The sequence below is a fragment of the Entelurus aequoreus genome, linkage group LG08 (genome assembly GCF_033978785.1).
Source record: "Entelurus aequoreus isolate RoL-2023_Sb linkage group LG08, RoL_Eaeq_v1.1, whole genome shotgun sequence".
Classification (NCBI taxonomy): domain Eukaryota; kingdom Metazoa; phylum Chordata; class Actinopteri; order Syngnathiformes; family Syngnathidae; genus Entelurus; species Entelurus aequoreus.
In genome coordinates this window covers 61,992,179-62,010,254 of record NC_084738.1, presented here as the reverse complement: position 1 = coordinate 62,010,254, position 18,076 = coordinate 61,992,179, and the positions used below count along the sequence as shown (strand labels likewise).

The 18,076-nt window shown below is 41.6% G+C and overlaps 1 protein-coding gene across 1 annotated transcript in view; it reads left to right on the top strand.

The window, feature by feature from the left end:
* The window catches only part of LOC133656416 (disabled homolog 2-interacting protein-like), a 408,611-nt gene that overhangs the window by 60,332 nt on the left and 330,203 nt on the right, over positions 1–18,076 (top strand). The window contains exon 5 of the mRNA XM_062057498.1: positions 3,304–3,427. Within this exon, the coding sequence (XP_061913482.1) occupies positions 3,304–3,427 (124 nt within the window). The remainder of the gene's footprint in view (positions 1–3,303; positions 3,428–18,076) is intronic.

Genomic DNA, 18,076 nt, shown 5'->3' with positions numbered 1-18,076 from the left:
CCTGTATGACATTATTTCAGTACAATTGCATTTGTGACAAAATAGTGAGGTCTTTTTTTAAAGTTTATTTTAGTTATGCAAGCAAGTCATTTACTGCAATTAATCCAAATTCAAAAATGTGAATATTTTGATGAAAAAAAATGTTTTAAAAAAATCACTAATTTCAAAATAAATTTAAAAAATATATGACTGTACAGTATAGCATGCACCTCCATTTTCTGGCAGTAATGTTTGTTGTTTCTTTATATAAATAATGTTATGCTACGTTGGCATTGACGGTATGTAATCATATCAGGGTTCGTACGGGTGCTTAAAAACCTTGAAAATGCTTGGATTTTAAAGGCCTACTGAAATGAATTTTTTTTATTTAAACGGGGATAGCAGATCTATTCTATGTGTTATACTTGATCATTTCGCGATATTGCCATATTTTTGCTGAAAGGATTTAGTATAGAACAACGACGATAAAGATTGCAACTTTTGGTATCTGATAAAAAAAAGGCTTACCCCTACCGGAAGTAGCGTGACGTAGTCAGTTGAACATATACGCACAGTTCCCTATTGTTTACAATGATGGCCGCATGAAGTGAGAGAGATTCGGACCGAGAAAGCGACAATTTCCCCATTAATTTGAGCGAGGATGAAAGATTTGTGGATGAGTAAAGTGCAAGTGAAGGACTAGTGGGGAGTTGAAGCTATTCAGATAGGGAAGATGCTGTGAGAGCCGGGGGTGACCTGATATTCAGCTGGGAATGACTACAACAGTAAATAAACACAAGACATATATATACTCTATTAGCCACAACACAACCAGGCTTATATTTAATATGCCACAAATTAATCCTGCATAAAAACACCTGCGTGTTTGTTACGCTAGCTCCTAGCTCCTCTGCTAGCTCCTAGCTCCATAGAACACGCCAATACAATTCAAACACCTGATCAACACACACAATCACTCAGCCCAAAAGACCGTTCACCTAACCCAAGGTTCATAAAGCTTATATATTTTTAAAAAGTTACGTACGTGACGCGCACATACGGTCAAGCTATCAAATGTTTAGCAGCCAAGGCTGCATACTCACGGTACCTGATATTCAGCTGGGAATGACTACAACAGTAAATAAACACAAGACATATATATACTCTATTAGCCACAACACAACCAGGCTTATATTTAATATGCCACAAATTAATCCTGCATAAAAACACCTGTGTGTTTGTTATGCTAGCTCCTAGCTCCTATGCTAGCTCCTAGCTCCATAGAACACGCCAATACAATTCAAACACCTGATCAACACACACAATCACTCAGCCCAAAAGACCGTTCACCTAACCCAAGGTTCATAAAGCTTATATATTTTAAAAAAGTTACGTACATACGCAAAAAAAAGTTGCGCACATACGGTCAAGCGATCAAATGTTTAGAAGCCAAAGCTGCATACTCACAGTAGCACGTCTGTGTCTTTGTCATCCAAATCAAAGTAATCCTGGTAAGAGTCTGTGTTGTCCCAGTTCTCTACAGGCGTCTGTGTATCGAAGTCAAAAGTCCTCCTGGTTAGAGTCTCTGTTATCCGAGTTCTTCCATCTTGACTGCATCTTTCGGGAATGTAAACAAAGAAGCGCCGGCTGTGTACTGTTGTTGCTGACTACGTTCGAAAAATACGTCCATTTCGCACCGACAACTTTCTTCTTTGCTTGCTCAGCTTCCTTCTCCATAATGCAATGAACATGATTGCAACAGATTCACGAACACAGATGTCCAGAATACTGTGGAATTATGAAATGAAAACAGAGCTTTTTCGTATTGGCTTCAATGTGGAAGGCATACCCGTGTTCGCCGGTCTACGTCACGCGCATACGTCATCCTCAGAGGCGTTTCGAACCGGAAGTTTAGCGGCAAATTTAAAATGTCACTTTATAAGTTAACCCGGCCGTATTGGCATGTGTTATAATGTTAAGATTTCATCATTGATGTATAAACTATCAGACTGCGTGGTCGGTAGTAGTGGGTTTCAGTAGGCCTTTAATGTTGTGTTTTCAAGGTTTGAAAAATGCTTGAATTTTGGGTGAAGTGCTTGTAAATGCTTGGAAATGTTCATCATATTTCTCGGCAGTCTGACTCAATAGGCTAATTATAAAATGGAAAAAAATTAAATAAGTGAGATATTGTCTGGTGTGCCGTGGGAAATTATGCAACTTCACCTAATTGGTCCAAAAAATATTTTTTGCAAATCAATAATTATAATAATGTGCCAGTGTCTGTGTTGTATAGTGCTTGGCAGGGTAACCATGTAATACTCCAGTAGATGGCAGCAGGTAGTTAATTGCTTTGTAGAAGTCGGAACGCGTCGAGGATTGTTTGTCGTGATCCCAATATGCAGAGCACAGCGGGAGACAGCATGCAGGTAAAAAGGTATGTAATGCTTAAAACAAAAATGAACAAAAGGCAAGTCCCGCTAGGAAAAGGCACTGAAGCATAGGGATGGCTATGCAAAATGTAAGTAAAACTGAATTGGCTACAAAGTAAACAAAAACAGCATGCTGGACGACCGCAAAGACTTGCAGTGTGTGTCCGTACATGACATGACAATCAACAATGTCCCCACAAAGAAGGATAGAGTCCGCACAACTGAAATAGTCTTGATTGCCAATACAAAGCAGGTCAGGCAATAGCACTCAAAGGAGGATGTGAAGCTGCTACAGGAAAACACCAACAAAACAGGAAAGGCCACCAAAATAACAGCGCAAGACAGGAACTAAAGCACGACACACAGAAAACAACAAACAAAAATGACAACCTGGTAGAGTTTCATTTTTTAACGTTTCTGCCTAAAAATTTTGAGATATTAATAAAAGGCCATATTGCCCAGCCCTACTTGAAAGTCCTTTAAAAAGTGCTTGAATTTGTCCATGGAGAAGGTGTACGAAGTCTGTCGTATGCATTGAGCTCCAACACAATTGCGGTGTCGTCGAGTGTTCTTATTTGTGAGAGTTGGGAGACAAAAGGCGAAGATGTTCGAGGTCATCTGGCCCCCCTTTGTCCATTTAATCTCATACTAGCAAACATTGGTCATGCAGGCTTTTTGCAAGATAAGTCCTGACATAGACTGATGCCCTTTCTCTCATTCCACGCTGCTCATTTATCAACAGCTGTATTGTTGCCGCGCCGCGTAAACCACAGCACCGCCGATAAGCGCCCCCTAGGGGCCGTGCATCAATGTCACGCTATTGTCCCCCCGTTGGCCTTCTTGTCCGACTCAGTTCTGGGTTCTTCTGTTCTGGCATCCTGTCTCCCTCCGTCAGACGTTCCTCCGGGAGCAGCGGAGAAGGTGCGCGCCAAGCAGGGTTCATCTTCTGCGGCGCACCATCAGCGTGCCAGCAGAGACGCTCTTCCCTGAGCTGCGCAGTCAGCCGTCCACTGAGAGCGGTGAGCAGCCTGAGGACACACACACACACACACACACACAGACGTTTAGTTTTTTGTAAGTGCTTAAATGATTAATATGCAAGGTATTAAATATTCAAGACTTGTTCAGCGTAGTTATGTAAAACATAAGAGTGTGCAGTCTGTGTGACATCCATTGCTGGAGTTGTATCAGCTTAAAGTAGCACAGGATGGGTTCTTTTTCGGAATTAGGTTTGCACAAAACTACACATCAATGTATTTCGATACCTTTAAAAAATGTCAAAAACCCATGAAAAATGTTATATTGGCTTTATTTTAACAGAAACTCCTATGACACATTAAACATATGTTTCTTATTGCATTCAGAGAACAATTTAGGCATTAAATTAGATAGTGAATGTACTAGACAACCTTTCTTTTAATAGTAAGCAAGCGAGCAAATGCTCCTAACTTGTCTGCTAACATATGCTAACATATTGTGTAATTTTCAATTGTATTGTCGAAATTACGAAGGACAAACGGTAGAAAATGAATTATTAATCGACTTGTTCATTTACTGTTAATTAGTCAATCAATCAATGTTTACTTACATATATATCCCTAAATCACGAGTGTCTCAAAGGGCTGCACAAGCCACAACGACATCCTCGGTTCAGATCCCACATTAGGGCAAGGAAAAACTCAACCCAATGGGACAATGAGAAAGCTTGGAGAGGACCGCAGGGCGACCGGTGCAATGGACGTCGAGTGGATCTAGCATAATATTGTGAGAGTCCAGTCCATAGTGGATCTAACATAATAATGAGAGTCCAGTCCATAGTGGATCTAACATAATAGTGTGAGATTCCAGTCCATAGTGGATCTAACATAATAGTGTGAGAGTCCAGTCCATAGTGGATATAGCATGATAGTGTGAGAGTCCAGTCCATAGTGGATCTAACATAATAGTGAGAGTCCAGTCCATAGTGCATCTAACATAATAGTGTGAGAGTCCAGTCCATAGTGGATCTAACATAATAGTGTGAGAGTCCAGTCCATAGTGGATCTAACATAATAGTGTGAGAGTCCAGTCCATAGTGGATCGAGCATAGTAGTGTGAGAGTCCAGTCCATAGTGGATCGAGCATAATAGTGTGAGAGTCCAGTCCATAGTGGATCTAGCATAATAGTGTGAGAGTCCAGTCCATAGTGGATCGAGCATAGTAGTGTGAGAGTCCAGTCCATAGTGGATGTAGCATAATAGTGTGAGAGTCCAGTCAATAGTGGAGGGAGAAGACGACAGCCTCCACGCGGCCTCCCCTGCAAGTAATGAGATATGGTGCAAGACCAGCTCATGAAACGAATGTCGCCAACCAATCGTCAAGCTGTCAGATCAGGGCGCAAGAGGCCGGAGGGACGCAAGCCCATGTCAGGGCGGGCAGCCATCCCGACCATCGAGCGCCAGGGCCTGACAGTGCTCCAGCTAAATGTCGAGGGCCTCACCACCGCCAAACTGGACATCATACGCCACCTCGCCGACTCCCATGAAGTCGCGGCCGTCCTCCTTCAGGAGACGCACTGTGGAAAAGCAGACTTTCTCAGGTTGCCCGGGTTCCACCTCGCCGGCTCCATCCTCAGCAGGCAGCACGGGATGGCCACCTTTGTCAGGTCTGACCTCAGCTGGACAGCCACAGGCCAATCCCCTCCAGGCGCTAGTCTCGAGTGGATGTCCACGAGGATACAGACAACAACGGTTGTGAACGTGTACAAGCCCCCACCATCTGTACTGTCCACATCGGCCCTCCCAACTACCCCGGCACCCGCCATCTACGCCGGGGATTTTAACTGCCAGCACACCGACTGGGGATACTCCCACACAACACCGGATGGGGAGACGCTGAGCGATTGGGCCTCCAATGCCAACGCCCATCTCCTGTTTGACCCCAAAGAGCCACCAAGCTTCTACTCCTCCAGATGGAACACCTTCACCAACCCAGACCTCGCCTTTGCTGTGTTCCACAGTAATGACCCGATGCCAGAGAGAAGGGTCATTGACAGGTTCCCCCGATCACACCACCGACCATCTGTCATCAGAATACCATCACTGGTGCAGCCGGTCGCAGGGAAGCCTGTCAAAAGATGGAATTTCCGGAAGGCCAACTGGCATGCTTTTTCTGTTGACACAGAGAGAAGATCTGTCACCCTCCCGGACCCAGACACACCTAATGTGGATGCTGCATATGCAGCCTACTGTGAAGTGCTGACAGGGGCAGCGAAGAAAACCATACCACGAGGCTACAATGCAAACTACATCCCGGGTTGGAACGAGGAGTGCAACCACCTCCTGCGAGCCCACCAGCAGGCTAGCTCAAGAGCTGAAGTGAATGCGACAGCAACGGCACTGCTTGAGAAGCTGGACGCCACTCGCAGGGCTAGATGGACAGAGGTCGTTGAGTCGATTGACTTTACCCACTCCAGCCGTAAAGCGTGGCAGACCATAAACCAGCTCTCAGGAAGAAGTACACCGCCTCCCAAGTGCCCTGTGACAGCAAACTCCATCGCAGCCCAACTCCTGAAAAATGGCCGCTTCCCAGACGCAGACAAAGAGTTTGCCCGCTCAACATCCCACGAGGTATCCAGTCTCTCTAGGGCGGCCAGTGTTAATGCCAACCTGTCAGGAGATTTCACACCAGCTGAGCTCAAGGACGCTATGGCCAAACTCAAACAAGGCAAGGCACCAGGCTCCGACAACATCCACCCAGAGTTTGTGATCCACCAGAGCGAAATAACATCTGCCTGGCTGCGTGCATTCTTCTCTGCGTGCCTCCGGAGGTCCAAGCTCCCAAGGGCATGGCGACGGGCCGCTGTCATAGCCCTCTTGAAACCCAACAAACCTGCGGATGACCCCAAGTCCTACAGACCAATCTCGTTGCTGTGCGTCCCTTTTAAAATCCTAGAGAGGATGATACACAGCCGAATTGAGCCAGTAGTTGACTCACAACTTCCGAGGGAACAGGCTGGCTTCCGTCGGGGCAGGACTACAGTGGACCAGGTAACCCTTCTCACACAAGATCTCGAGGACAGCTTCCAGGCCAAAACCAAAGCTGGGGTGGTACTACTGGACCTGACTGCTGCTTACGATACCGTCTGGCACCGTGGACTCCACCTGAAGCTGCTGAGAACAATCCCGGACCGTCATATGGTCAACTTCATCATGGAGATGCTGTCAAACCGCAGCTTCATTCTCCAGACCAGTGATGGCCAGCGCAGCAGGCTCAGGAGGCTGAGAAACGGGGTCCCACAAGGGTCTGTCCTCTCACCGATGCTCTTCAACATCTACATCTTTGACCTACCGTTGACGACATCTAGAAGGTATGGATATGCGGATGACCTAGCCATCATGCTACACCGGCCCACATGGAAGGCGGTTGAAGAGGGTCTCAATCAGGACATGGACGTCCTGGCTGCCTACCTTCGAAGCTGGCGACTGCAGCTCAGTAAGGGAAAGACTATATCAGCAGCATTCCACCTCTGCAACAGGGAAGCAAGAAGGGAGCTGGAGATCTTAGTCGACAACAAACCCCTGGAGTTCCAGCAGGCCCCAAAGTACCTGGGCGTACGCTTGGACAGGACACTGTCCTACAAACAACATTTGGATGAAGTGAGGGCTAAAGTAACAGCAAGGGTCTCACTCATCCGGCGCCTAGCTGGTACAACCTGGGGGGCCTCGGCCAAGGTACTACGTATCTCCACACAAGCCCTCGTATTCTCTGCAGCTGAGTACTGTGCCCCAACCTGGTGTAGAAGCCCACATGCCAAGAAGGTCGATAGGGCCATCAACAATGCCCTCCGGATCATAAGTGGCTGCCTGAAACCCACCCCCGTGTTCTACCTGCCAGTCCTAGCAGGGATAGCGCCAGCCGGCCTACGGCGAGAGGCCGCTACCCTCGCCCTGGCAAGGAAAGCCCAGGAACACAGCTGGCACCTCCTCCATGAAACCACCACCATGGCAACACCTCCAAGCAGACTCAAGTCCCGCCACCCATACAATCAGGCCGCACAAGAGATGCTTATTTCCATCCCGGAGGATCTGACAACCAAAGCCTGGCTGGCAGCGGAATGGAAGCAGGAGTGGGAGTCAGCAGGACAGACACGCCTACACCATTACATCCAGGATCCTGGAGGTGGCGTGGAGGGAGAAGATCTACCTCGCCGGCAATGGACCCTCCTGAACCGCCTTCGCACAGGGGTTGGTTGCTTCAAAGCGTCCATGAAGAAGTGGGGCCTAACAGACAGTGCAGCGTGTGAGTGCGGGGAGCCTGAGCAGACTGCCGACCACATCATCACCACCTGTCCCCGGCATAGACCACCTTCAGAGGAGGGCCTCTTCCAAGTGGGACCTGAGACGAGGGAGTGGCTACACGACACGAAGATGGACATATGAAGACGATACACGAAAGAAGTGGATCTAACATAATAGTGTGAGAGTCCAGTCCATAGTGGATCTAACATAATAGTGTGAGAGTCCAGTCCATAGTGGATCTAACATAATAGTGTGAGAGTCCAGTCCATAGTGGATCTAACATAATAGTGAGAGTCCAGTCCACAGTGCATCTAACATAATAGGGTGAGAGTCCAGTCCATAGTGGATCTAACATAATAGTGTGAGAGTCCAGTCCATAGTGGATCTAACATAATAGTGAGAGTCCAGCCCATAGTGCATCTAACATAAGTGTGAGAGTCCAGTCCATAGTGGGGCCAGCAGGAGACCATCCCAAGAGGAGACAGGTCAGCAGCGCAGAGACGTCCCCAACCGATGCACAGGCGAGCGGTCCACCCCGGGTCCCGACTTTGGATGGACAAATATCTGCTTACCGTATTTTCTGGACCATAGGACGCACCGGATTATAAAACGCGCTGCCGATAAATGGTCTATTTGTTATCTGTTTTCATATATAAGGCGCACCGGATTATAAGGTGCATTAAAGGAGTCAAATTATTATTTTTTTTTTCTAAATGTAAAACACTTCCTCGTGGTCTACATAACATGTAATGGTGGTTCTTTGGTCAAAATGTTGCATAGATGATGTTTTACAGATCATCTTCAAGCCGCTTTCTGACAGTCGCTTCCGGACGCGCCGTTTTGTGGGCGGTCTTATTTACGTGGCTCACCTTCGGCAGCGTCTTCTCCCCGTCATCTTTGTTGTAGCCGTGTAGCGTGCAAGGACGGGAGTGGAGGAAGTGTCAAAAGAGGGAGCTAACTGTTTTAATGACATTCAGACTTTACTTCAATCAATAACGGAGCAGCATCTCCTCATCCGGAAACAACAACAATGTTCCCCATGAAAAACTGTCCGACCGGAACTCTCTAATAACTAAAGTTCCTTGGGTGAATAATGTAAACTCACTACACCGGTATGTTTTAGCGCTTTCATGGCGAGTTTTTCAGGATTATTGCAGATCCCAAATACAGATCAGCAGGTACCAGAAGGTAAGAAAAGTTGCTTTTGCATAATATTGCGAAACAAAACACCAGATAATGTCTTACCTTATACACACACCATAATAATACTCGTATGTTGAAGCACAGTACAATCCATCAAGCGGTGCGGCTTCAGAGCTTACCAAAGTCGTACTAAAACATTTTGATGGATTTTTGAGCGTCATGTGTAATGTTTTATATTTTCAACGGAACATATGAAATATTGTTTACTTGAGTCATATTGCAGTCCACATGTATCTCTTATGTTTGACTGCCATCTACTGGTCACACTTATTACACCATGTACCAAAAAAAATTGCTTCGAGGTTGCTAAGCAAAACCAGAATTATTCCGTACATTAGGCACACTGTGTTATAAGGCGCACTGTCGTGTTTTGAGGGGAAAAAAAGATTTTAAGTGAGCCTTATAGTCCGGAAAATACGGTACTTTCTGTTTTAGCATGTTCTATCTACACTTCTGTTAAAATGTAACAAGCACTTATTCTTCTGTCTTTGGACAGTTTACATTAGTTTTGGGTGATACCTCAAATATGGGTATAGATCCAATAGCAAGTGGTTACAGGATCATACATTGGTTATAATTAAAGTTATCCTGTGTCCAAAGACGTATTTTCTGGATTTATTAACAATAAAAAAAGAAATTACAAAATATTTTGTGATATTAAAAACTATTGATGTAATCATTGTAGTGTCGAATAAGTACAGGTTATGTACTTATTGTTACTGTCGATACTTGTATAGATCCACCCCTTTGTTTTCATTATGGAGTGCTAGCTATTGTATCCTCCTACAGTGTATAGTGAAGCATGTTTAGCTATTCCTCGTCATGCAGGGATGATACTTGAAAGAAACATAGTTTATTTGTTGCCACGGCGGCGAAGATTAGTGATGTAGAAGTAACTAAAACACTGCGAAGGGACGTTAGCCGCTATGTTTAAAAGCCGCACTTCAGTGTTTAGCTTTACCTTTATAGTTAGTTTTAATTCCAAAACACGTCCATTCTCCCTCTTGTGTCTCCATGCCGTTTCCGTGTTTGTAAGTGCTGTGTGTGTGTGTGTGTTGACTCACATTTGCCTTGGCTCATTTTACCAGCATCACGTCCGTGGAAAAAAAGTACTGGTATTTTTCAAAGGCGGCATTGTACCTTTTTAAATGTATTAGTACCGGTATACCGTACAACCTTACTACACACAGACTTTCCCCTTAATGTAACTGATGGTGGCACACAGCTAAAGCAAAATTATAGCTGTCACACCTTTAAAATAAGGGTTTCTACTTAAAAACAAATACAATTTAATATATTTTATCCCCGAGAAAAAGTCCCACAAAGTCCAACTCTATTTTTAACTTTTATTGCCAATCTGAAGCTAGTTACAACTAGGGTTGTACGGTTTAGTATAGTACCGCGATACTAATGAATACTTTTCCGTACGATTCCGTCTCTGAAAAGTACCGGTCCCGCACACACATCACAACATATTCTTACGTTTTTTAAAAATGTATATTATGTTTATAAACTCAGGAAATATGTCCCTGGACACATGAGGACTTTGAATATGACCTATGTATGATCCTGTAACTACTTGGTATCAGATTGATACCCAAATGTGTGGTATCATCCAAAACTAATGTAAAGTATCAAACAACAGAAGAATAAATTATTATTACATTTTAACAGAAGTGTAGATAGAACACGTTGAAAGACAAAGTAAGCAGATATTAACAGTAAAAGAACAAGTAGATTAATACTTAATTTTCTACCACTTGTCCTTAACGTTGACAAAATAATAGAATGATAAATGACACAATATGTTACTGCATATGTCAGCAGACTAATTAGGAGCCTTTGTTGGCTTACTTACCACTATAAGACAAGTTGTCTTGTATGTTCACTATTTTATTTAAGGACAAACTTGCAATAAGAAACATATGTTTAATGTAACCTAAGATTTTTTGTTAAAATAAAGCCAATAATGCAATTTTTTTGTGGTCCCCTTTATTTAAAAAAGTACCAAAAAGTACCGAAATAACTTTAGTACCGGTACCAAAATATTGGTATCGTTACAACACTAGTTCCAACACATATTCCCTCCCGTGCACAAACGTCCGTGTGTGTGCATCCCCAAACACACAACCACACTTGCTCATTCTTCGCCAATCTCCTTTCACGCACGGACGTTGTTCACTATCATGGAAATAATGAACATCAAAACAACACAAACTTCACTAAAAGTGGCTATATTCTTTAAAAAAAAAAAGTATCCACAAAGTATATTTTACAATTAGCAGCAACAATTAAAAAAACGGAGCAAAACGATATAGAATTAAAATACTGTATATGTTACCGTATTTTTCGGACTATAAGTCGCAGTTTTTTTCATAGTTTGGCCGGGGGTGCGACTTATACTCAGGAGCGACTTATGTGTGAAATTATTAACACATTAGCGTAAAATATCAAATAATAGTATTTAGCTCATTCACGTAAGAGACTAGACGTATAAGATTTCATGCGATTTAGCGATTAGGAGTGACAGATTATTTGGTAAACGTATAGCATGTTCTATATGTTATAGTTATTTGAATGACTCTTACCATAATATGTTACGTTAACATACCAGGCACGTTCTCAGTTGGTTATTTATGCCTCATATAACGTACACTTATTCAGCCTGTTGTTCACTATTCTTCATTTATTTTAAATTGCCTTTCAAATGTCTATTCTTGGTGTTGGGTTTTATCAAATAAATTTCCCCAAAAAATGCGACCTTTACTCCAGTGCGACTTATATATGTTTTTTTCCTTCTTTGTTATGCATTTTCGGCCGGTGCGACTTATTCTCCGGAGTGACTTATACTCCGAAAAATACGGTAATACTAATTATTAACGCAGATTTGTTTTTAAGTGTATGTATAAATATTTTTTTAGCCTTTTCAAAGAAAATCATATCGCAGATATGCCAAATTATACGATGACGTCATGATGACCACACCTTTAACCACTCTCCCACCGCCACTGGCAATCTCGGGTAAACCCTGACACATACAATGTTCACCATATGTTGTAAAAGAGTGGCACGTATCTCAATGAAGGAGGCAGAGAAGTTGGAATAACGTGCAGGGATAAAGAGTTGTACTTTCCCTTTTATACACTTTTCTACATGTTTCCACGTGTTGGAGTGTATTAGGGTTAAGGTTTCATTTTAGGGTTGGGGTTTGAAACAATGATTGTGAATTAGGTGTGTGATTTAACTTCAGTAGTTAAGAACCAGCTTCCAATCCGTCAAACCCTAACCCCAAGCATTCACTACCCACCCTTTTCCTAAAAACCCTCATCTTAAATCAAAACCTATTATTTTATTAGCTCTTTGCAATTGTGATAACAAGGGCTTTTGTGTTATGAGGTTGTGTTGACATGCATGTATTGACCACTAGAGGGTGACATTTGTTTCTAAATATAGCAGATGATGTTTTTCAAAATTATTTTTTGTATTTGTTGATGTTGCTAAAAAAAATAATGCAAATGCATAATTACACATAATATGTTAAATAGTTATGTCCTTAGTTTGTCCTTAGAATTATCTTGATTGTACATGTGAATTCCCAAGATATTTATGATGATGATGGCCAAATAAGACTAAGTCTTCTTCATTCTTTGCATTTCACAAATTCTAATGTTGACGAACAAAAGGGACTTATTTTTACCCCCCATGTCGGAGTCTTGTTCTCAGCTTAATTCAATAATTGGTAAAGACGCATTTTAAAAACCTCAATTTACAGCAATGTTGTGAGATGTTTCATCTTAACAAATATATTTGATTTAGTTCAGTTTGGTCAGGATTTCAAGCTCAAGTTCTGGATCTAAGGTTGGGAGCTCAAAAGTTAGGGTTCGGGTTTGTAGCTCGCTCCAATCTGAGACGATCCGATACGTATGTAGATACATTCTAAAATGTAACAATACAATTTCATTTAGGAGTTTTTAATCCGATTTGATTTGATACAACATGATGCTATCTAGTTCCTTGTTTAAACAAGACTTTCATTTCACACTATAACTGATTGTAGGTCAGTTCTATAGATGTGGCATTCTTGATCTCAAATAAATATACTTTACGAAAGTATTTGTGCTGACATAGAGAACCATGTCATTGTGTTTATTACTGTAACACATTACATCTAAAGCACTTTGGAAAGCCTTTCTCACAGTGAAAACAGACTTGATATTACATTTGCACAAATTGACTTCATCTGTCATTTTATTCTACAGCTCTGGCATTCATTTGTCTGTAAAATGCTGTGGACTTTGGAATCTTGCATCTCAATTTTTTTTTCTTTTTGGAACGCTGCTGCTGTCACAGGGGTGGGGCCAGACAAGCTCTGCTTCTTCCCACTCCTTTTGATCACTTGAGCAAAAATGTGTGCAGTGAAGTTTGAAAGGCCTACTGAAATGATTTTTTTTTATTTAAACGGGGATAGCAGATCCATTCTATGTGTCATACTTGATCATTTTGAGATATTGCCATATTTCTGCTGAAAGAATTTAGTAGAGAACATCGACGATAAAGTTCGCAACTTTTGGTCGCTGATAAAAAAAGCCTTGCCTGTACCGGAAGTAGCGTGATGTCACAGGTTGAAAGGCTCCTCACATTTCCCCATTGTTTACACCAGCAGCGAGAGCGATTCGGACCGAGAAAGTGACGATTACCCCATTAATTTGAGCGAGGATGAAAGATTTGTGGATGAGGAATGTCAGAGTGAAGGACTAGAGTGCAGTGCAGGACGTATCTTTTTTCGCTCTGACCATAACTTAGGCACAAGGGCTCATTGGATTCCACACTTTCTCCTTTTTCTATTGTGGATCACGGATTTGTATTTTAAACCACCTCGGATACTATATCCTCTTGAAAATGAGAGTGAAGTGACATTCACAGTGACTTTTATCTCCACGACAATACATCGGCGCAGCACTTTAGCTGTGGAGCTAACGTGATAGCATCGGGCTTAACCATACTTGCCAACCTTGAGACCTCCAATATCGGGAGGTGGGGGAGGGTGGTGGTGGGGGGGGGGGGGGGTCTTGGACGGGGGGCGTGGTTAAGAGGAGAGTATTTTACAGCTTGAATTCACCAACTCAAGTATTTCAATATATATATATATATATATATATATATATATATATATAAATACTTGACTTTCAGTGAATTCTAGCTATATATATATATTTATTTGATTATATATATATATAAATATAAATAAAAGAAATACTTGAATTTTAGTGTTCATTTATTTACACATATACACACACACACACAACACTCATCTACTCATTGTTGTACTTGAAAGTACAATGCTTTGCAGCCAGAAGCACAGCCTTTGAAGGAATATAGCTGTGGGCAGCATCTGTGAAATTTATTTTGCAGGAAAGGAGTGAGTTAAGGGTTGAATTGTCCATCCTCTTTCTATTCTCTGTCACTATTTTTCGAACCATACTGAACACCCTCTCTGATGATGCATTGCTGTGTGGCACGCATAAAAGTGCTTTCATCAAATGCACGAGTGTGGGGAATCTTCCATCTCTCCCTAGCATGGCCCAAAACCGGTCAATCCTTGCTTCCTGGGGAAGATGTTCCCTGGCAAGCAATTGGTACTCCAGTACTTGTACCCGGAGGCTGGTCAGGTCCAATCGCAGCTGCGGCAGACTTTTTCCTAGCTCCATAACTGCAAATGAAAATGAGGAAATTAAGCACAAGTGAGCTTGGGATATAATTGCTTTCTCTAGTCTTATCCTCTATAACAGGGGTCGGGAACCTTTTTGGCTGAGAGAGCCATGAAAGCCAAATATTTTAAAATGTATTTTTGTGAGAGCCATATAATATTCTTTAACTCTGAATACAACTAAGTGTGTGCATTTTTAAGTAAGACCAACATTTTTAGAGTACAATAAGTCTCTTTTTCTTTTTAATAACATTGTTATTCTGAAGGATGGTTTCGTTTCTCCAGTCAATTTTTCTGTCACTAGGAATAAACAAAGCACAACATTACTTATTAGTGGTCTGTCTCTTAGCACAGCGGTTCTCAACCTTTTTTCAGTGATGTACCCCCTGTGAAAATGTTTTTAATTCAAGTAACCCCTAATCAGAGCTAAGCATTTTTGGTTGAAAAATAGAGATAAAGAAGTAAAATACAGCACTATGTCATCAGTTTCTGATGTATTAAATTGTATAACAGTGCAAAATATTGCTCATTTGTTGTGGTCTTTCTTGAACTATTTGGAAAAAAAGATATAAAAATAACTAAAAATTTGTTGAAAAATAAACAAGTGATTCAATTATAAATAAAGATTTCTACACATAGAAGTAATCATCAACTTAAAGTGCCCTCTTTGGGGATTGTAATAGAGATCCATCTGGATTCATGAATTTAATTCTAAACATTTCTTCACAAAAAAATAAATCTTTAACATCAATATTTATGGAACATGTCCACAAAAAATCTAGCTGTCAACACTGAATATTGCATTGTAATGAATGGAATAGCCTACTTGATTTGATGTTCAGTTTATGAACTTACATTCATATTTTGTTGAAGTATTATTCAATAAATATATTTATAAAGGATTTTTGAATTGTTGCTATTTTTAGAATATTTAAAAAAAAATCTCACGTACCCCTTGGCATACCTTCAAGTACCCCCAGGGGTACACGTACCCCCATTTGAGAACCACTGTCCTAGCATATTGTAATATATTTACATTTACACATAAGCGACTTTACATTTACCTTAGCACTGTGTTCAGTGACTCAAAGAGGTTCTCTGCTGTGCCAATGTTGCACACTGGCATGTGCAGAAACTTCGTCACCACCTCCTCAGTTTTCGGATCGCAAACCCTGGCCAATATCACAAGCTCCTTAAAAAAAATATATATATATATAAATATATTTAGAAAGCAATTTTCACAGCAGCCACAACATTACTTTACAAGAGAAGTGTAAATACAAAATACATACTTTATCCGTCTTTCTGCTTGTGCTTTCATCACACATCAGACCAAAGGGTTGGTTTTGGCAAAGTTCCATCACTTCCTTGTCCAATTCCGGGGCAATGGCACCTATCAAATACACAGTAATGAAAACACAGTTGTTCTACTAACTGTACTGTACTTGCTACGTACTAAAAAAACAAACACTTACCTTTCACTATTTGAGTCGCCTTTGTTCTGCCATTTGAGTACTGGCAAGCGATCTCTGAATCCGGGTACATATTCTTCACGGATTTCTTGTAAACATCCGCAAATGAGAATGGGATGTTGCTTGCAGCTATCAGCATAGTCATCTTTGTCTCGGCATATATTACACCATCGGGTCTCCATTTTGCGAGGTGGCCCATAATACTGGACTGTGACCGGTGCTGCGCTGCCGCCGCCTTGTGCTTCGCTCTCCGTTCATGATGAGTATATCATTTCGGCCACCGTGTTCAATTGAGAAGTCTGTTCTACAAAATTTACAGGCAACATACCCCTTCCCCTTCGAACTGTCCTGGATGAATTGAAATTCTTGTTTCCATTCGCTTTGGAACTTGCAAGCGTATTTCTTCATCTTGCTCGGCGTCGCCATGGCTGTATTCCTCGTTCTTCTGCTGCGTCTACTAATACTTGTTGTGCACACCCAAAAGCCGTAGATGTTATGACGCAGGCAAGTTTATATTGTGGGAAAGCGGACGTGAGAATGGCTGTCCCCACTCACACTCGGGTCCGCATTGAGCTGGAGGGGGCGTGGCCTCCAGCCCCGGCTGAATACCGGGAGTTTGTCGGGAGAGGCGCTGAATATCGGGATTCTCCCGCTAAAAACGGGACGGTTGGCAAGTATGGGCTTAACTGCAGATAGAAACAAAAGAAATAAACCCCTGACTGGAAGGATAGACAGAAAATCAACAATACTAATAAAACATGGACCTGTAACTACACGGTTTAGTTTAGTTTAGTTTAGTTCATTAAGGATCCCCATTAGTCTACACCGCAGTGGAGACTATTCTTCCTGGGGTCCAGGCAAAAACATCACACAATCACAAAACAAAAGATTAAAATGCAGTACAACATGATCAAATAATAAAATGTTGTAATACAAAAATAGCAACAACAAAGAACCAAAAAAATAATAATAACTTCGAGTTTACATAATATTGTTCATACCAAAAATAAAAAGAGCAATGTAAAAATAGATATATATATATATTTTTGCAAAAATAAAACTAAGAACCAATGGCCTAAAATATACACATTAGTGTACCAAAGACAAACAATAAGTGACGAAAAAAGTACCATCCACCATTTTCTACTGCTTGTCCCATAATCAATAAAATAGTCAATAGTCAATAAAAACAGTCATGACATTAGGTACAATCTAGAATAATCTCTTTCCGCAATACTTGTCCTCTTAGTCTATTCTTAAAACCCACTCTGCTGGTGATTGATACCAGATATTGTGGAAGTCGATTCCAGTAAGTGATTGCCCTGTACATTACAGTCTTTTTCAAAACATCACTTTTGGGTTTAAGACGGGTGAAAGCACCTCTTAGGGCTAACCTGGTACCATAGTTGTGACTTTCACTAGCAAGCAACAGCTGAGAATACAGATATGAAGGTTTATGGTATGTATAGATTGTTTTTAAAAATAGAATCAAACTACACGCTAGTCTTTCACCAACTCTCATCCATGACAATTCATTATGCATTATCTCAACGCCGGTCCTAAATGAGCAATGGAGAGCTAGTCTGGCAGCTCTGTTTTGGGTAAGCTGGATTTTATTGAGGACTTGTTTGGATGCATTAGACCAGATTGCTGGTCAGTAGTCAAGATGTGACAATACAAGGGATTGTATAACTTGTTTCATAGTTGTGTTAGTTAAAAAATAGACACTTCTTCTTATGATTGAGATGCTTCTGCTCATTTTTGTTACTATGTTATTAATGTGAGTGGCCCAAGATAGTCTTTCATCTATAGTAACTCCCAGCAACCTGGCTTCTTTAACTTGTTCAATATGAACTCCGTTCAAAGAAACATTCAATATGCGTTCCTTTGTATGAGCATGTTTTGAGCAAATAACAAGACATTTTGTTTTGGAAATATTAAGTTTCATCTTATTTTCTGTAACCCATTTAGAAATCTGCATAACCTTGTCTTGTAGTATACCGCTCA